General features: G+C 37.6%; 2 protein-coding genes across 4 annotated transcripts in view; both read left to right on the top strand.

The window, feature by feature from the left end:
- The window catches only part of LOC117412672 (zinc finger Ran-binding domain-containing protein 2-like), a 13,268-nt gene extending 4,384 nt beyond the window's left edge, over nt 1–8,884 (top strand). For 2 of the 3 annotated variants that reach the window (XM_034021233.3, XM_034021223.3), the window contains exons 5-11: nt 492–574; nt 3,368–3,444; nt 4,189–4,350; nt 4,719–4,903; nt 5,597–5,683; nt 7,176–7,340; nt 7,665–8,884. In XM_034021233.3, coding sequence (XP_033877124.1) covers nt 492–574; nt 3,368–3,444; nt 4,189–4,350; nt 4,719–4,903; nt 5,597–5,683; nt 7,176–7,340; nt 7,665–7,731 — 826 coding nt within the window. In that variant the 3' untranslated portion in view covers nt 7,732–8,884. Of the gene's footprint in view, nt 1–491; nt 575–3,367; nt 3,445–4,188; nt 4,351–4,718; nt 4,904–5,596; nt 5,684–7,175; nt 7,341–7,559 lie in introns of all 3 variants that reach the window. The other variant, XM_034021241.3, reaches the window with a different exon arrangement.
- A 5,437-nt stretch (nt 8,885–14,321) lies between these two features.
- ptger3 (prostaglandin E receptor 3 (subtype EP3)) lies at nt 14,322–17,486 on the top strand. Its single transcript, XM_034001647.2, has 2 exons — nt 14,322–15,262; nt 16,264–17,486. The coding sequence occupies exons 1-2, from the start codon at nt 14,408–14,410 to the stop codon at nt 16,570–16,572; spliced, it is 1,164 nt and encodes a 387-aa protein (XP_033857538.1). The 5' UTR covers nt 14,322–14,407; the 3' UTR covers nt 16,573–17,486.
- Nucleotides 17,487–21,043: the final 3,557 nt, after the last annotated feature.

Here is a 21,043-nt window from a genome sequence, read left to right as displayed (position 1 = left end):
ATTCGAAATACTGCATTCATGTCAGCGAGTGAGTAATTACACCATAATTATCACTATTTCTGCACGTTCTGAAGAGACCTAAGCTACAGAATCGGTTTTATCTAGTGATCAATTGCTGATGTGATAAATGATGATGACTACAACATACTGTATGTGCAGGACAAAGTTTACTATTTTTTTCAGGGTTCTGGTTATGTTCAAATGAGGCAACTTGCTAGGTCCTCAGATCCTAGCCTAGTCGGAGTCCGTATGGAAAGCTGTAATCCTGCTCAAGCTACATTCATTTTCTGTGAAGTAATCCTTATTAATCAGTCTGTTTGTGTGCTTAACAATGTACACTTTTGCAGGAGATTCATTTCATTGTAATGCAAGTCACTTGCGTGATCACAATGATTTTAGATTTATTGTACTAATTCAATAAACACTTGATGAATGATTGATATATAACCACCACCCCCCACCCCTTTTCCCCCCTTTTTTTTGTTTTTCAGCTGTGGTAATGTGAATTGGGCCAGAAGGTCGGAGTGTAATATGTGCAATACACCTAAATATGCCAAGCTGGAAGAAAGGACAGGTACGTAGGATTACTCCTATAGTAATAACTGTGTTGCAGTTAAATGGAAGAATATATAGTCCGGAAGAGGGACAAATCAGCACTACAAGGAATAGGTTCAAAAGCTTCTGTTTTTGTTGTACAGGTATTTTAGGGTAGTTATTAAATCACCTAGCTGCTTATCCCTCGATTTTCCACGTGGAGTGCATTCGAGTCCAAATTTGTCACTCCCATGAGAATAGCGTGCAGGCTCTTTAAGTGCACCTGCAAAGTTTAACGCATCTTTTTAATGTGCTTCAATGAAAAAATAAGAAAACTGTATTGTAAAAGTGTATGCAGTTTTCTCTTTTACTGGCAGATGGCAGCAGTCCCTACGAAATGTGCTTGACAGACAAGAGTGAAAAATTGATGCCTGTGTATCTACAGAGAATAAAACAAGGAGATTTCTTTATTTATTTGTTGGTGTTACAGGTTGTAAGGAAGCCTTGTCAGGTTTGGTGCTGGTCAAAACGACCTATTTATTTATTGTACCTACACTTCACAGATAATAATTAATGTAACAGTGCTATACACCTGTGCCTGAAACTGGGGAAGATACTGTGTATGACGTGATTGAAAATTTGCAATGCAAGTTTTCTGATGTATATGTGCTAGATAGACGTTAGCAGTGATGAGAGTTGGCGTCTGCTTTGAAAATCTATCTCAAAAAATAATTTCTAAAAAGTCATATGCCAGCACAAGTATTATAATCATATTATAATGCTGCCATTGTAAAAAAATGTTATTTATACTTCTGTAATGCTGCCATTGGGGAAAATATATATTATGTTGTGATCTATATTATAATGCTACAATTGTAAACACGTTGTTTAAGTTCTTTTGAAATAATGTATTTCCTCTTGTCATAATTAAGGCCCTGTGAAAATTGCAGAATTTCTTTAAAATATATAGCAATAAATGTTTTGGAAAACTGTCCAAGCCTATTTGAGGGCTAAGAATGAGATCTGTTAAAAAAAAAAAAAAAAACTTTAACATGGATATTGCCAAAATAAATGGGCAGCTGGGTGGTTAAAAGGGAGCAATCTCATTGGCAAAGTTGCTCCAACTTGTGCAAATATGTTACCATACACAGGCCTTGGCTGCTTAATGGCGTTTGGCTTTGTCGTCTGCAGAATATCTGTAGGTGTGTAGATGCTGGAGCATATTTGAACACCCTGTTGTGTGTTATTGGATTAATATATACCGGTATACACTTGTAGCCTTTTCACACTTGCACACAACGGTACGGCTAGTTTCACACTTGTCATTTTGTCGAGCTGAGCCGGAACTGTGAAACTCTGCCCTCGCAAGATATCTGGTACTGGCTCGGTGCTGAGCAAAGCTGGGGGTTGGGGTAACTTGTACTGTCTGAAACAATAAAGTCTACCAAAACAGAAATTAAATTATTCAGTTTGTATTTGCATTCAGCAAGATGAAAAACAAATACAAACACGTGCAGAGTCATATTCCCAGGACCTCTAGTTAAAAATCTCAAAAAATGCTTTCTTTTTAAATTCTCAACACAGTTCTTGCGTGCACTCTAAAGAGAGAGGGTCCGCTGCCACGTTTGTAGCCTAATTTAAATTGCTTTACGATTTCAGCTTGAGTGCCTTTAAGTAAGGTGACACTGGCTGCAACTCAAATAAGCTTCCTTGATTTGGAAAAACGATAACAAGCAATTTCTTACATTACTTGGTTTGATTAAATGAATAATACACAACAAAATATGAAAGCTAAACATTAATTTCAACAAAGAACGACAACTTTAATGAAAAGAAAATATTGTAGCCTACTTCAATAGGATCATTAGCCTGCTATATTATATTAAACCAAAACAATAAAAAATAATAATGTTCTGGTTCTTGTACCTTTTTCAATGAATATAATTTAATTAATAGAGAATAAAAACATACCAAGATAACCACTACCTAGCCTAAGTTTAATTAATTGTTTTTGTACCAGCAGCTTTTGTTGCATACACATTGCTGATAATAGTGCTGTGGGTCAAACCAATGTTTGTTTTGGGGTGCTCTTATTTTTTTTTTTTTAATCAATGTCGTCCTTCTGGAGTCCTCTGAATGCCTTTTAATTTTTTTTTTTTTTTAATAATTTAAATACAAAACCATAATCAACATGTATAAAGGCTTCTTTTATTTGTCCTGCAGTTGTCTTTAATTCATTTTTCTGCACGTACCACTACTTTGTATATGATGTAGAATATGTGATTGTAAACATCTAACACTAGTACGTACTATACTCTCAAACATGTTATGATTTTGAATGTACGGTTCTTAGAGCAGTGTTATTGTCATTGCTTGCACCCTGGCACCACTTTCTTTACAAATTATGCACTGGCGCTGCGGTTTAGTCTCATATTTCTCAATTCCTGTGAAATCTTTTGGTAGACTTTATCGTTTCAGACAGTATGACCTTGTGATCCATTCTCAAAAAAAATCCACACCACTCCTCTGTGCACCTGTGTCCACTGAATTTGATGTCACGTTCCACAATGCAGCTTCTACTTTGAACAGCAGTGTGAACCCACCCGAGCCGCTCTGGGTGGGCTCAGCTTGGTTCCGGCCCGGCTTGGGTGTGCAAGTGTGAAAAGGCATGTTATTGCAGACAATTCCTAAATGATCTGCCTTTTTCTTGCAAAGCATTTTGTTCAGCGATCTGCTGCGGATGGAAATCACCCATGTCATTTGAATACTTTTTGTAGCTATTGTTTGAACAATAAATGCATTTATAATACATTTGCTATTGTGTACCCAACAGGCTATGGAGGAGGATTTAATGAGAGAGAGAATGTAGAGTATATTGAACGTGAAGATTCAGATGGGGAATATGATGAGGTGAAGAATTCTCAATTTTCTTAATCCAAAAAAATATATTGTACACTTGAATTTGCAAAAATGCTAATTAGTAAACCTTCTAAAATTAGATCTTTGTGTGTTCTAATTAAGCAATGGGCTTATTGAAAACATTGAAATTAATAATTTGGTTTATCACAGCACTAAAGGCCTGCTTATAAAAACTAAGGTTTTTGTTTTGTTGTGGTAAATTTTAAAAGTATATATCTCTTTTAAATGTTTCAAATAAATGGAATAATCTGTATTTCTGTCATGTTATGTGATTGCTAAATTAGTCAAATGTGATATCCTTTTAAGTTCCAGTTTTATTAGGATTTCACTGTATTTAATGTATTATGCATTGTTCCTCACTATCTTGTAAAGCACTTTGTGATGGTGGTCCACTATTAAAGGCGCTATATAAAATAGATTGATTTGATTAGAAGAGATGTATTATAGAAAATGTACTCTACATTAGTTTCCAAGCTTTGAAAAATAAATACCAATACTGCAATAGCGGTCTACTCTTTTGAGTATCAATGACAGGTCTATTGTTTTGAAAGAGAGTAACCTGTTTCTGTTTTTTGTTTATTTTTAACTGTTGATTTTAAGCTGCATCTTGAGCTTAAGCAGCAAGTTTGCCTAGTGATGTAGTTGTCATTCTTAATATAATAACTAATTTGAAGATTGTTAGCTTATTAAACAATGAAGTGTGATTTAATATAATCCTTATCCATTTAACTTCAGTTTGGTCGTAAAAAAAAAAAATACCGTGGAAAGACTGGTTCCAAGGGTTCCCCGGAAGAGAAGGAAAAGGCTGTGGTAGCAACAGCAGCAGTGGAGGAGGATGAGGAGGATGAGGAGGAAGATGATGAGGATGGGGATCTTTCAAAATACAAATTAGATGATGTAAGAAATTCATACAGTGCAGGATCTATGCATTGCAATCCAGTTTCTGTTGAAAAGCATGGTTGCTTCTACTTTTTCGAGGTTGCAGTAAAGTTTGTACTGGGGCTTTGGGATAATTTTAATAAAAGCATGTGCTTTAATTAGAAAGTTTACAGCAAGAAAAAATGTGCAAAAGTAGAATTCCAGTTCCATCAAAATATTCTTTATGAAATTGCAGATTGTTATATGAATTCAGGATACGCAACTGAGGTGTAGTTTTACAGAGGCGATTTTAACACAGTAGCTGTAAAGTCACCCAACAACACTTTTGGAATAGTGACAAATATATAGGTTACAATTTCAGTTTAACCTTTCTTGAATTCTGTTAGGATGACGACGAAGAAGATAAAGATGACGAGGATGAAGACGAGGTTGATCTTTCCAAATACGACCTGGATGCCAGCGATGATGAAAAACAGCAGGAGGTTAAAAAGGGGAGCGGCTCAAAGTCTGGCTCCTCCCGTTCTCGCTCGTCCTCCCGCTCCTCTCACTCCAGTTCACGGTCCAGGTCCAGGTAAACGGGTACAGGTCAAGGGTAACTCCAGGCAAAATGTCAGTATCAGTTTGAATTTTCTTACAATTAACTGCTTTTTTTATGTTTTCTTGTTACAGTATTCAAATTACATTTGCATTTTATTGTGCAAGGCAATTGGTACATGCAGTAAAAAGAAATGTATAAACACTCTATACATTTAACTCTAGTAGTGCCTGTCTTCCTTTTTTTGTTAGATATATTCTTTTTCTCCACTAGTACTGAAACAAAAAAAATAAAAATACTGTGCAAACTTAAAAGTAATTGCCTACTAGACCAGCTTTGCAAACCTTGGATTTAAACCGTGAACTGTAGGGCACTCCTAGGGTTAAATTTGTAGAGCAAATTTGCTTTTTTCTTAGGTAGGCTTAAGCAGTAACTAACGTTAAATTGCATGTTTTATTTTTTTTTCAGGAAAATATGCATAATGGTTAATTATTATATATGAAATGAGATGCTTTCACTTGCATTTAGTTGTGTCAATGCACTATTTTTTTTATGTATTTATTTTTATCAAAATTGCTGACAGACCTTAGTAACTGATTTTCACTTTAAATTACTCCTTGTCTTCATGACTGAAAATGCAGTTCCTGTCACCCCGCCCTGTAATAATGTTTTTTTGTCCAACCGTCTCTTAGCTCACAAGAATTGGAAAATATGTTATCCTTTTTTCAGATCCCGATCAAGAAGTTCCTCCAGTTCCAGATCAGGATCTCGCTCGAGCTCCAGAGATCGTGCTCGATCACGCAGGTCTAAATCAAGGTGAATGAGGTGGCATGCTCTCTGCTTTGGAGAGTATGTCAGGAGGCAAAGGAGATGGAGAACCTTTGCTTTCTTCCTTAAACCCTTGTGGAATATACACCTAGACTGGCACCAGCAAAAAACATTTGTTGCATTAAAGAGCCTGCATTGCTGAAGAAAATCACCTAATGTTCCGTTGTGACATTTTGACCAGAAGCTATAGAAGGAACACAGTTCTAGTTCCAGTGACACTCATGCTGTCACTCCAGGACCAACTGAAGCTCATGTTGTCAGATTATGGATGAAAATGTGGAATAATGTTTTAGTCTTGTGTTCTGTTCTAGCTGATCGAAGACATTCTTTTCTTTGTAGTTGAAAAACCAACCTATAAAAAGAGAGAGCGCGAGAGAGAGAGAGAGCGCGAGAGAGCGAGACACCTTAGAAATTACATGACAAAAAATAGATCCAACTAGTGCTCCCGTGATGCTGTTTTTGGTCACTAGTTTTTTTTTTTTGTTTGTTTAAATTATGATATCACACTGAGCGTTCTGAACTCTCTCTACACAACAATGCAAAATGGCAGACAAACCTGCATCTGGACCTCCTGGACAGCAATTTTCTGATGCAACAGAAAATTAATTGCAAAATATACTACAAAACAAAGATGCTGCAAATACTAGAAATCATCATAAAATCTATGCTTTCAGTGTTTTCTGACTTCCTAAAATTCAGACAAATCCAACTTGACGGTGTAAATAAATACAATGGACTCCTCTGAGAATTCTATGCCGCAGTGAGAAAGTCAGACGCGCAGTTATGCCAAAAAAACATTATGCGCCATGGACTTCAAAAATATTTCTTTCTTGACTGATTCATAACAAATGCGGACTGCAGACCTCAGCTCATAGTGTGAAACTAAAGGCCCCTCGGGAAGAACTAGTTCCCTCCAAGAACTATATTGTTACCTGCGGCTTCAGGCATTATAGGCACTTGTTGGTAACTGTAGTTTAATAATAATAATAATAATTTGTTTATTTAGCAGACGCCTTTATCCAAGGCGACTTAGACTAGGGTGTGTGAACTATGCATCAGCTGCAGAGTCACTTACAACTACGTCTCATCTGAAAGACGGAGCACAAGGAGGTTAAGTGACTTGCTCAGGGTCACACAATGAGTCAGTGGCTGAGGTGGGATTTGAACCGGGGACCTCCTGGTTACAAGCCCTTTTTAACCACTGGACCACACAGACTTCCCTCGGGGGGCCATAGTTTCCCACTATGAGCCTTCTGTACACTGTGTGTGTGTGTGTGTGTATATATGTATATATATATATAAATAATATATATATATATATATATATATATATATATATATATATATATATATATATATATATATATATTAAAATAGAATCTTAAAGTAGAATTTCAAACCAGACTTTTGCAGTGGATTGTGACTTCTTGCTGCTGTTTTATTAATCTGTTTAAATCTGATTTATCCCCTGAACCTCAAGATCCAGCTCCAGGTCACGCAGGGGGTCTTCCTCTCCTCGAAAAAGATCAGGTTCGAGTTCCCCATCGTCATCTTCGCCTGACAGAGGCAAGAAACGAAGCCGCTCCAGGTCTTCGTCTTCTGGTGACCGAAAAAAAAGACGCTCAAGATCACGGTCTACAGAAAGGTTTGGGTTTCTGTAGAATAAAAATAGGTGTATCATGTGCTATTTTGTATTTCTTTATTTTTATTTATGTATGTGTTTATTTAATTACATTTAATGTTGGGTAGTAATTGGTGATTTTACTGTGTGAATAACTTCTGTGCATCTTTAAATCATGTATGTACAGTTGGTTCTGTTTTAAATATGTAGTTTTGAAGTTTTTTTTTTGTTTTTGTTTTTTAGGTTAATTTGATTTGGGAGTGTTCTTGGAAGAGGATTTAAGGCAGCTCAGAATACAATTTTTTTTGCACTCATTGGTTTGCATGCTTTCTTGTTGTCTTTCTGCAGACCCCGTAGATCGTCTTCTGGATCATCTCACTCTGGCTCCCAATCCTCAAGTTCTAAAAAGAAATAAGTTAAAACCAGGCATTTTCAAACCAATATATTTTAGACAAATGCATGGTGTGTTTTAAAGATACAGATGTATTGTTTAATCTTATGTCATGCTGGTTATACTTAAATCATCTTTTGTGATACGTCCTGAATGGTCTTTTCGAAATTCAGCAGTGGCATCTCTGTCCTTGCTCTCTTAGAAACTGCAACTTCTTTTCCTCATATCCCATGCAGTAATGTTGGTGTTTTTTTTGTTTTTTTTTAAATAACTGTTTTTACTTCCATCAACTATGCAAAAAGTGAATTGCTCATAAACTTCCTTGACAGTGTCAAAGAAATGCAGACATTTTAACACGTGGTGACAACAATTTAACATTTAGTAGTATCTTGCAGGAGGGTTAGATTCAGCCTCCAACAGAATTCAGATTGTATACCTTAAGAGCGTAGTGCAAATCTAAAAGCGTTTCATTGAATTTAACCCACAAAAAATTGCACACTAAAACATGATTACATTTTTTTTAAATGTCATTTATTTGGCAGTTTTTTTGTTTTGACTGCTTTTTCCTGAACCTTTTGTATTGATTTGATAATGTTGGATATTCTTAAGAAGGTAAGTATTTAAGATTGTGTAGTCTTTTTTTTTTTGTTTGTTTTAATTGGTTTGTTTCCACTAGCTAAATGTGGACACTTAATTGAATGTTTTGCAACTTTCCAAGTATTACAGACAATTGTACAGACAGGATTTTTTTTAAATTTTAAAATATGAAATTCTTCCAAGATAACATTACTGTATTTACTGTTTTTCAAAGCTGGGATTATAAAAGTTGTTAGCAGGCCTCTGACCATATCAACTAATTTGCAGCATCTCTCTTGAGCAAGGCAAACCATGTACCGGTACATTTGAACTTCGCCATATTCAGAATTGACCATACATTTAAAAAAAGAAGACAGAAGCCATTGCCCTAGATACTTTAGAATTGTGTTCTCTTTTTTTTTTTTTTTTTTTTTTTTGTTGCTGTATTTCTGTTTTTAATTGAAGGCGCAAGGTAGTTGTGTTACACATCTGAGTGTTTTTCTGAATAATGGCAGTAATAGCATCTGTTTTAGCTTTGTCTTGGTTTGTACGATAAAATGGCATTGTAAACAAAAATGTAAATAAAAAAGATGTTAGCATCCTTGTGTTTTGGTACCTATATTCATAAAAAGTCAAATCACTAACAAAGAGCAAGTACTTCCTGATTTCATTGAGTGTGTTCTTTAATTGCACATTGCAGGTATTCTTTAGGGCCTTCTGAAACCCGTATCACCACATCTAGTAACAGGGAGGTGTAGTAGTGCTGTGAGTGCCCAATTTTCCACAGTGCAATTTGTTCACAGTATAAAATTTAGGGCCATCGTGCCTTGGATTTTTTTATTTAATTAATTAGCGGGTCTAGAAGGAGATTCCTAAAGCTGCCAGTAAGCTTGGTTCTATATCTCATGTTATGACCGTTTTGCATATACCGGTAGAATTAGAACCAGGAACCTTTTGGTAGCAAGCCCCTTTTCTCTTAACTGGACCACTAAGCCTCCTCAGGTGTCTGTTTCCAAAGGTGTTTTCACATGTTTACTTATTTTATTCTGACAAGGTTAGGTAGAAGCTTGAAATGAATGTATTTCTTGGTATAGGAAATCTGTAGTTATTATTATTATTATTTATTTAATAGCAGACACCCTTATGCAGGGTGACTTAGTCATAAACAAAAATACATTTCAAAGAATCACAGTACAAGTATTAATACAATTAAGAGCAAGATAAAATACAATGACTTTGGTTCTGGCAAGTACAAGTATATGACAAAATAAGATTCAATAACGGAACACATAGCAATGACAGTTACATCAGGATATAATTAAATACAAAATACTACAGATTAAATGACATTTGACAAATTGCAGTACTCTAAAGTATAGGATTAAATGCAGTAAAATAAGGAGCAGATAAGAGCAAGTAAAGTGCATTTAAGGAAGCGTGATAAGTGTCCAGAGGGAAAAGAGGAGTTCTACAGATGCTGTCTGAAGAGGTGAGTCTTGAGGAGGCGTCGGAAGATTGGGGGGGGGGGGGGGGGGGGAGACTGGGCAGTCCCCTGACATCTGTAGGAAGGTCATTCTACCACTGCGGGGCGAGGGTGGAGAAGGAGCGGACTCTGGAGGCAGGGGAGCGTAGAGGAGGTAGAGCCAGTCTTCTAGTGCAGGAGGAGCAGAGAGGTCGAGTGGGGGTGTAGGGAGAGATGAGGGCCTGGAGGTAGCTGGGTGCAGTCTGGTCAAGGCATCTGTAGGCTAGTACAAGAGTCTTGAACTGGATGCGAGCGGTGATCGGGAGCCAGTGGAGTTACGTGGGAGAAATGAGGCAGAGAGAACACCAGGCGAGCAGCGGAGTGCTGGATGAGCTGGAGCGGACGCAGGGAGGCCAGCCAGGAGGGAGTTGCAGTAGTCTAGGCGGGAGAGTACCAGGAGCTGGGTGGCGTAGTTGGTGAGGAAGGGTCAGATTCTTTGTATGTTGCTCAGGAAAAGTTGGCAAGTGCGTGCCACAGTGGAGATGTGCTGGGAATAAGAGAGGCAGGGATCCAGGGTGACTCCGAGGTTCTTAGCTGAGGAGGAGGGAGAGAGTGTGGTAGATTCCAGAGGAACGGAGATAGAGAGATCAGAGGAGGGAAAGGAGGTCAGATTTAGAGAGGTTGAGTTTGAGGTGATGCGAGTGCATCCAGGGGGAGATACGGGAGGGGATGGAGGAGTTAGAGGTGGGGAAGGAATGGAAAATCTGAGCATCATCAGCATAGAAATGTTATATTTATATTTACTTGCTAATATTTAAATGAGGTATTTGTGCTCTGGTGTTATTTAGTCAGCACATAGAACAAGGGGCTAACACTATACCATTAAAGTATTGTTTCTTTTTTTCTTTAGCTTTTCTGCACTGGGATACTTTAAAACTTCAGGATATATCGGTTCTGTTGCAAGATATCCTTTTGCATCCCAGTGCCACTCAGTGGAGCTGTGGGTTCCACTTGTGTGCCATGACTCACTCCATCAGTGAATATAGGGCAATGCTCCAACTCTGAATTTCCAAACATTTTATATATGGGACATCGCCTTCTGTAAATAGACTTGAATGGAAGGGATACGTATCTTTGCCAACAACAATTTGTGAAAGTTAATTTGTAACCAAGCTTTATCCACATTTTTTAATTCCTCCCAGAGCTGTTGACTGCCACAATAAGTTTTGGATCCTTACCATATTTAAAGAATATGTTGTCCATCTGTTGGATGGTATAAGAGGTATAGTATGTATGTTAATTTAGCTGTGTAATACAGTAGTTCCCTTTCAATTCGAAGATGACAAACAAACCAATACTTTTGGGATATGCCTGCCACAGGTCAGGTATTTACTGAGCATTTTATGTCAGAGCTGCCGATAGGCCCCTCCAGGGAGTGACGTCCTTGTTCCCGCTTACCACAGGATTAAGTAGTCACTCCGCGGAGATCACTTTCTCTTTCGTTTCTTACAATCAGGTAGGTAAGGTTGGTATACTAACCTCTCCAGTTGCTGTGATTGAGTCTGTGTGAAAGAGCTCTCACGAGTTTTCTTGTATTTCCCCTGCAATTTTATTGCTGCCAACTGCCACTTCCCTGGAATCAGAAACTTGGCTTCTGAAGACTGAGCTATAAATGCTGTGCAACTGCACTCGGTTTAATTTTTTTTCTTTTCAACAGCCTACAGCGTTGCTGTTTTGTGTTGTCTTTTTCCTCTACTAAAAAAAAAAAAAGAAGAGAGACGCGTGATTCTCCACCGGTGTGCGTGGCTCAAAAAAAATAAATCCCACCCCTTCAGCTTCTTTTTCCACTGCCTCGCAGTTTATGTGCCATCCCTGCACATAAATGCGCTGGAACTGAGAGTGGTTCATTTGTGTCTTTAGTAGCATATGTCAAATGCCCGGGGTTGCACTGCATAGCCTTTCGTCTATTGACCTGGGCAAAAAGGAACCTGTTATTATACCTCTGGGTGGTTCATCTCCCTCGAGGGAAGGCCAGAGTCGATCTCTTTGCCATTGCAGAGACAACTCACTGCCCACTACGGTTCTCCCTCCACCACTGCGGCGGTCCACTAGGCGTCGACGCCCTAGCCCATGAGTGGCCCAGGACGCTACTTTACGTGTTCCCGCCAATACCGTTGCTCCCGGCCTTCCTAGAGAAGGTCCGGAGAGAGAAGGCGACAGTTCTCCTTGTGGCCCCCAGATGGTCCAGGAGAATCTGGTTTTCAAACCTTTTGCCAGCTGCTACAAGGCCAACCCTGGGAGATCCCGCTAAGCATGGATCTCCTCAGTCAGACGAGAGGCACTCTCTGGCACTCAGAACCGGGCAGACTCCAACTATGGGTCTGGCCCCTGAACGGGACCTTCTGTCTGCCTTAGTGCTCTCAGACGCAGTTGTCAGTACACTGCAGAATGCTAGGGCCTCCTCCACAAGGTCGTTGTACGCCTATAAGGGGAGGTATTTTCAAAACTGATGTATGAGGTTAAGCCCTCTCGAAGCAGCGACTTGATTATTGTGGACACAATCTTGACTGCATACACCAATGCCTGTCTACCTCCATCTAGGAGGGTGGCCACTCACTCTACCAGAGGAGTGGCTACATCATGGGCACTTTTTAGAGCAGCTTCATTGACCGATATTTGTATGGCAGCTAGCTGGGCTACTCCGCATACATTCATCAGTCACTCCCCGGATGAGCCTATCAGCAGCTCTGACATAAAATGCTCAGTAAATATCTGACCTGTGGCAGGCTATCCCAAAAGTATTGGTTGTTGGTCGTCTTCTCTTTCAGGGAACCAGGGTTACACCCATAACCTAACGCTTTGTTTGGTTGTAAAGTTTGTATTGTTACACCGACTCAATTTTAATGGTTGATTTAATAGGAAAAATCTTTATGTTTTTATGGAAACGTTTTAAATGAAAAATCCTATAAAGCAAAAACATCGAAAACAAGGCAAAACACATACTTTTTAAACAATATTTTGCATTACAGCTTTGAGGTCGACTGCTGTAAAAGCTTCTAAAACATGTACAATGAATGTACCAATGCTAAATCGAGGTGAATGTTATTACATCCTGGAGGCGGAAAGGAAACGTTCCACATCAAACAAAAGTACACTGAGCAAAGTAAAGGTAATGCAAAGGATAATTTATTACAGTTAAGTAAGATGCAAACGAAATAATACTAATAAGAAAATATCTTTCGTTAAAGATTTAACAAACAGAAAACAATTGCTGTGGATGAAACATCTTTGTAGACTTAAATTAACGGTCTTGAAGATTGAAGAAACAAATTCATGAACTTGTGACAAACTGCACTGGTGCCATTGCTGTGATATGTTTGCTGCTATTACACAAGCATTACATGTATTAGTCATTGAACAATGTATTTTTAGTGGTGCTGTAAATGGAAGTTAACGATATACTGTGTATATTATTTACCTAAATTGCTCCAGTAAAAACCCAACTGTATAAATGGGTAATTGTATGTAAAAATAATGTGATATCTTGTAACAATTGTAAGTCGCCCTGGATAAGGGCGTCTGCTAAGAAATAAATAATAATAATAATAATAACATGCCTGACAATTCAATGTCGCTAAATTACCATTTAAATAAAACACACACACACACACACACACACACACACACACACACACACACACACACACACACACACACACACACACACACACACACACACACACACACACACACACACACACACACATTAATTGGTATAATGCATTGTCATTAAGTAGGCTCCAATGGTACATCCAGTACTGCAGGAAAACTAAAGATTCTAAACAAAAAAGGTATTACCATGCATGTATCCATCGTATCTTTAGGGCACAGTAAATCCTCTCTATTCTAGACACTACAAAATAGCAATATGTACAATTCCGTTTTGGGGTTACGGCCATATCCCTGTTGAAAATATGTTGTGCAAATCTAAATATGCAAAGTCCCGCAGACATGGTACACCCACAGTAAATTATTCGTTTAGATAATGGAGAAAAAAGTTGATTAAAATGAATACAAACCTTGAATCCCAGATTACAACACTACTTCTACTGTATACTACTGTAATAGTTTTTTAAAGTGTTCAAATAGTTTGTCATATTTGGTAAGGTACAGTATTATATTTTACAATACTTCTGTAATTTTCCGCATTTTAAACAGTTGATAAAGTGAGTGCAGGAGTAGTCTATAGTCGACAATAGCAACAGGCGCTCCATCCTCAAAATAACGATTTTATCTGAATAGGTTACCGTTCATATTATCTAAGAGAATATTCTTTAGACGTTATATACTTTTAATAGTATAGACACAAATAAATGTGTAGCCAACGTTAGAAGAAGACGAGTGTACATTTCAAATAGTTTGTTGTGGCAATGCAATTCAGATTATGCTTGATCCAGATAATAGAGAATGTACGTTGCGCATCTATTCATCCTCATTGCTATGGTACCAAATGCAGAAGTTACAGCCGTGATGACTTCAGACACGCCTCTCTTGTGGTTATAAGGGCTCTCGTGTCCAACAGAGCGCCAGTGCTGGAAATGTGTCCCGAAACTTCAATGCGATGTTCTGGAAGGTGATTAACTATGCGCGAGGCATAGTGGAATGATGCCTTCTGTCAGGTGTGGTTTTACAGAGGTCTCGAATCATTCATCGGTGGACACAATGTGGGACCCTAACAACTCCAAATCTGAGAAGGTGAATGCAACCAAGGCGGCTGACTGCGGATCGGTTTCGGTTGCCTTCCCCTTAACCATGATGATCACGGGCATTGTTGGCAATTCACTAGCGCTCTTGCTGGTTTACAACTCGTATCGGAAGAAGGAAAACAAAAGGAAAAAGTCTTTTTTGCTTTGCATAGGATCTCTGGCATTAACCGACCTATTTGGACAGCTTCTCACAAGCCCTATAGTAGTATCTGTCTATCTATCCAATAGGCAGTGGGATCGGATAGACCCGTCGGGGAAGCTGTGCGCCTTCTTCGGGGTTTGCATGACCATGTTCGGACTGTGTCCTTTGTTTTTAGCTAGTACTATGGCAGTCGAAAGGACATTAGCCATTAGAACCCCTCACTGGTATTCGAACAACATGCGAACAGCTATCACTAAAATGGCATTAACTAGCATCTGGGGTTGCGTGTTAGTGTTTGCCCTTCTCCCGATAGTTGGAGTTGGGGAATACACCTTGCAGTGGCCGGGGACGTGGTGCTTTATCAGTACCGGTGACGGTCAGATTACAGGCAATACATTTTTTGCTTCAATATTTGCTATTCTTGGCATATGTTCATTAATTGTGACTTTCGCTTGCAATGCTGTAACTATCAAAGCCCTAGTATCTCGATGTAAAGCTAAACCAGCGGCTTCTCAGTCGGGCAAGCAGTGGGAGAGACTAACTGTGGAGACTGTCATTCAGTTGATGGGGATTATGTGCGTGCTTTTTGCCTGCTGGTCCCCCCTCCTGGTAAGTTTTTTTTTTTTTTTTCTGTAAGTAAATGTTTGGTTCCTTTTAATAAACGTTGATTCAGGCCATATGTTTAAGTACAAGATAGCGTTGGAGAGTTTAAACAAACAAACGCGCACAAAGAAAATGTAAGGTAAATTTAAACTGCCAGCAACTGCTGTGCTACTTTAGCTGAAGATACCAATGATTCGATGAGCTCGACGTTAGCACGTTTAGACGCCAGTTATTAAATATTTTATACAGACAAATCCACCGTGGTTGATTTGATTGGGTGATGATTTATTTGCATTGTGCAGCAGACATTTTCTAGAGGTGTTGTTAGGAATGATTCATCTGAACAAAGTGTACACAGAAATTACAGTAATAAGACAACAAGTTAGAAAAATGGCCTGACAGGTACTGTCTTGTTGATAAGCTGTAACTGAAATAGGAAATTACATTATAGTCAAATACAAGTGCATTGACTAGGTATTGGAATGGGGAGCCCAGTGGTTTATTATTATAGTTATTAGTTACTAATAGCAAACCGCCAGTGATTGACCACAACGTGTATTAAAACAGAAGAGCTGCATATTAAATGTGAATTTTGATCAAATGTTTAACACTGGGCGGTACTATTTTCTTTGTAAAAATGACATCTGATACTAGAGTAAAGAAAGTGGTACACATACATTTCCAAGTTCATTTCACCTGGAGAGTAAAATCCTCTCCCTCCAAATGGCATCTTACAGAATCTTACCATGGGTCCTTTTCATAAAACTCTGTTTTAAAGACTGAAGTGTGTATAAACATTCTTTGAGGCTAAACAGCGCTTTGAAGAAAGAGAATAAACTAACGAACCCGCTCTAAAAAAAGCTGAAAAGGGTTTCATAAACTGCAACTGAATTAATCAAAAGGGGCTTTAAAAATGTCCTTAAAGTTTTGTGACTAGGGCCCAATGAATGCAGTGTTGCTGCTGTTGTTCTTGGGTAATAACACTGTATTACTCATTTTTTTATTAGATAATGATGCTGAAAATGATTTCAACTCAGACATCCTCCCACCAGTGCAAGCAAACATCGTCCAGTTTATTGCAAAACGTAGAACTGCAGAAGGATTGTAACTTCTTCCTCACCGCTATCCGCCTGGCATCGCTCAACCAAATCCTGGACCCCTGGGTTTATTTATTGCTAAGGGAAATACTTCTTAGGAAATTCTGCCAGGTGGCTAATGCTGTTTCAAGCTGCTCCATGGAAAGGAACAAAGAGACCCCAATATCAGCAGATTCAAAGCAACAAACAGCAGACATGGGTATGATACAAAAACAGTAAAGAATTGAGATTTCTATTTAATTGTGAGAATGTCAACATATTGTGAAGACTACTGCTGCTTTTATTGTGTTAATGTGAAAACAATGTTCATATTTTTTTTACGCTGCTCAATATGTGCCAAATGTACAGAGACAGAAGTTTCCACTGATCCAATTCCACCAAACAGAAACCTTTTTAAAATGTGAGCTTAAAGCCGTAGCCTCAAGCAAAGCATATTTTAAAGACAATTTTGGTTTGCTCAGTGCTGCAAAGTCATTTGCCATCTGAATTTGGGTATTAATGTACCTAATCAGAAGTTGTGATTTTATTACAAATTGGGGCTCTTATGGACGCATTATTTAAGCTATTATACAGTACCTAGGATCTGCATCGAGTAGGATACAGCCTGCTAATACTATTGGTAAGACTGCAGCGAGCACTGCTCTTTGACTACTACATTATTCACTTAAGCATAACAAGGTATAATAGGGAATTTAAGAGCTTTTAATTACATAGCATTTGGTGGAAAATGCTAAACTGATTCAAAATCTTAAGGGTACTGATATTTCCAAGTGCTGGAACTGCAGCGGTACTTACTACAGGACAACCATTAACATTGGCCTTTAGACCAGACGAATAATTCCTTTGAATGAACTATTTAAAGAAATATATATATATATATATATATATACTGTATATATTTGTTTATTTAGCAGACACCTTTATCCAAGGTGACTTACAGAGCCTAGGGTGTGTGAACTATTGAACTATGCATCAGCTGCAGAGTCACTTACAACTACGTCTCACCCGAAAGATGGAGCACAAGGAGGTTAAGTGACTTGCTCAGGGTCACACAATGAGTCAGTGGCTGAGGTGGGATTTGAACCGGGGTCTTCCTGGTTACAAGCCCTTTTCTTTAACCTCTGGACCACACAGCCCCCTATATATATATATATATATATATATATATATATATATATATATATATATATATATATATATATATATATATATATATATATATATATATATATATATATATATATATATATATATATATATATATATATATATATATATATGTATATGTATGTTCCTTTATGCATTCGGACCCCGCAGGAACCAGTGCAAACAAACTGTATGGCCTCCTCTTTCATCCAGGGGAAGGTCGAGGGCTATGTTTGGATCAAAAATTTTGACCCCCGGGGTACTTTATTTAGTAACCCCATTGCTGAATCACTACAGTAGCCATCTATCTCAAATTAAAGAAATCCACAAAACCAAAAAAATTAAAAACAACAAAAATTTTAAAAAATTAAAAAATGGCAAAACCCACCCAAGATCAGTAACTTATAGGAAACTATAAGACTACCATTCCCCAATTTGTCATACATGAAATATTAAATATTAAATTTCCCCTGGCAACGCTGGGTACTTCAGCTAGTGTATATATATATATATGTGAGGTCAGAGTAGCCATTGACTGCTCTGAGCTTGACTGGGTGAAAAGCAGCCTGTGTCATTTACCAATGTATATTTTCAGTCATTTTTCAGTTTTCTCGTGGTTATACTATGCATTTACCATAGTTTACCAGGTTTTTTAAAGTATGCTTTACCTTGCCACCCTGGGCTTTACATTGCTTTAACATGTCTGATTACACTTTTCGATACTTTTACTATGGTTTGATAAGGGCTGGCAGGCACTGTTTTCAGCCGTCAATTGTATGATTTTTTTTTTCTTTTTCCCTAACATATCTCCTTTTTTCTATCAAAATTCTAATGTAATGCTGAGAAGCTGTAATACCCCTGGTATATGTTATATCATATCTAGCTAAAACTAAAAAGACACATGTCTAGCCCAGAATTTCACTTTAGTGACCAGTTTTGGAGCAAAAAAGCACTGGTTTCCACTGGTGTTTGCTGATGGAAAAATAAGCCATGTAATGAAAAAGGACCACTGGGCAGTATTCATAAAGCATTAGCCTGCCGGTAAATGCATTGAAGTATTATGCATTTACTGCCAAGTTAATGATTATTGAAAAATGTCATATCATAGTTATTATGGTAGTTGATTAATTGATTTTGTTTTTTTGGCACATCATCAAACATTTTGTAAATTAACTTTCCATTCCACACCTTTGTGTTTCCAGTACAGTACCTGACAGTTTGTGGTGCTGCACGACTACAATATTTTTTATAGTTAGTGAGTTGCCTTTCCACCCAAACCCTCTGGGGCTTATTTTTAAAGCCTTTACTTCATTTTTTAATGAACTCCTTTAACAACTTAAAGGAAAGCAACAGTTTCAAAATGAGTGTATTTGTCTGAAGGTCGAGGGCATGATAAAAGTACTACTTATTCCAAAACATTAACCAAATGTAGGCTTAATGCTGTTTAAAATTAGCCTGATTTCCAAGTCTGCAAACCACATTCAGTCTCCCTTTGCTCCCTTTCACTAACCTACCGTGCTTGTAGATCTGCTCCATTGCTGATTCATTAACATACATTTTCATCTCCCCTTTCTTGTAGAATGATATTCCCATTTTGATGTCCGAATCCATACAGTTCCTATCAAAGAACTTGTGTACAGTATCCCTCCATCACATAGCTCTCTTAACCCGCATGTCCCATCTCTTAATATGTTTCCCTATTTAAGAACGTCTCTGTTTTGATGCTCTCTTCCCTCACCTGCCACATGAAAACTAAATTGAATGTTTTTGAACAAGGCTGAATAGCAATGCTCTGTTGATACTTTCCAGTATCTTTAGGTTTTACTATTGGGTTCATGTTTTTACAACTGTTTCAGTGCAAATACACAGGTGGTATCACCTCTTTTGACAGATTTTAGGGATCAGAATAGAAAGGCTACTGAAGTATTTTCTCCTAACCAGACATGTTTGCACAAATACAGCTGAACTCAAACCAAGCACTTTCTTCGAGAAAATATAATGAATTGATCTGTCAGAGTTTTAATTTTGTTTTAGTTTGTATTTGCTTATCTGGCACATTGAACTAAGGTCAGTGTTTAACACCTATGTGGCTTTCAGACTCTGTTGGGGTTGAAAAATGTTGTTACCATGGCGTCAGCTTGCTCTCTGTGTGCTCAGCACTTTTCTTATGGTAAGCAAGTGGACACAAAAAGACAGACAGATACATAAATCCATCACTGGAACTCTTTTTGATAGAGTGTGATGGTTAGTTACATTACCCAGGGTTTACAGAGATATCAAATAAACAGTATCAAATGTTCAAAACTATTATCACTATTGCAGTGCCTTGATTAACACTGCAAATAAAACAGGGATATCAATATGTTTCACTACATCATAATGTCAAATTTGATTTTTTTTAAATCATCTGTTAACAGAGCATTTTGGCTGCAGTTTGTAATGGAAGCTCTTTTATCTTTCAAAAAATAAATTTTTTCACCTGTCTGCCATGATGGTGTTTTATTAAAATATGGAATACTGGTGGCAACTGAAAATAACATTTTCAGTTGCCAGCCATAATGGATTACATATTGGACTGACATAACTGAGGTTGTTATAATTAGCTATTGGTACCATAAAACAATGTGCTGCTCACACCAGATTGTCTTTTAAACCCTTTTCTATATTGAACAATTGAAATATCAGATTCACTGTGAAACTGGGTTCAAAATTAAAACAAAATTCTAAATTTAAACCATTTCAATTATGGAACCCCTAAAGGTTCTTTTTTGAGCTCTTTGTTTTTCATAACAAAGTTGTTATTATATAACACTTTTTGTTTTTCCTCATAGCAGATAACAATTAGAGTTTTATTGAAAAAGAAATACCTAAGAAACCATACTGTTTGGTTCTATATAAAATACCACTCTTATCTAGGAGTGACTGGTGCATTTGTTAACTTCATTGCCCAGCAAGGGTATTTACATATCTAAGAACAGATAAAAAAAAATACATGCATGCAATCCTAATGTCTTTAATCATGTGCATGGAAGTTCAGTAAAACAGGGGTGCATTCCAATCTGTATGCTAAAACATTTTTAAATGACCTCCAATAGGCTTGTTAATATATTGTCAATGAAAGGCTAATTACTGACATGTTACGTATTGAACACAATATTGCCATAAATAAACAGCGGATTTGCATTTTGTATATTTCAAACACATCTGATGGGTTGGAAACAATAAAATACATGTACAACTGTGAGTAAGCAACTTTAATAGCAGACGGCTAGGTACAAGCCCACAAATAATGTAAACTGTATTTATTTATTGGGTCACTGAATCGTAAGAATCTGTTTGTAAAAGGGTATTTTCTGGTTTGTGTTTGTTTAGCCTGTTAACAGCCTGCGCACTACAGTACCAGCATGCAATGCCTACATTCGTTTGTTTGCTTACTTGTATATATTTGCATGTTGTCTATAAAGTCCTGAAATTATCAAGTGGATACCATACGTATCATTCTATATCTTAGGTGATCTCTTTGTGTCTACATCACTTTGTGTCT

Source organism: Acipenser ruthenus, chromosome 10 (assembly GCF_902713425.1).
Source record: "Acipenser ruthenus chromosome 10, fAciRut3.2 maternal haplotype, whole genome shotgun sequence".
NCBI lineage: Eukaryota > Metazoa > Chordata > Actinopteri > Acipenseriformes > Acipenseridae > Acipenser > Acipenser ruthenus.
Note: the sequence above shows the minus strand (reverse complement) of the source record. Positions and strands in the feature narration are given on the sequence as shown.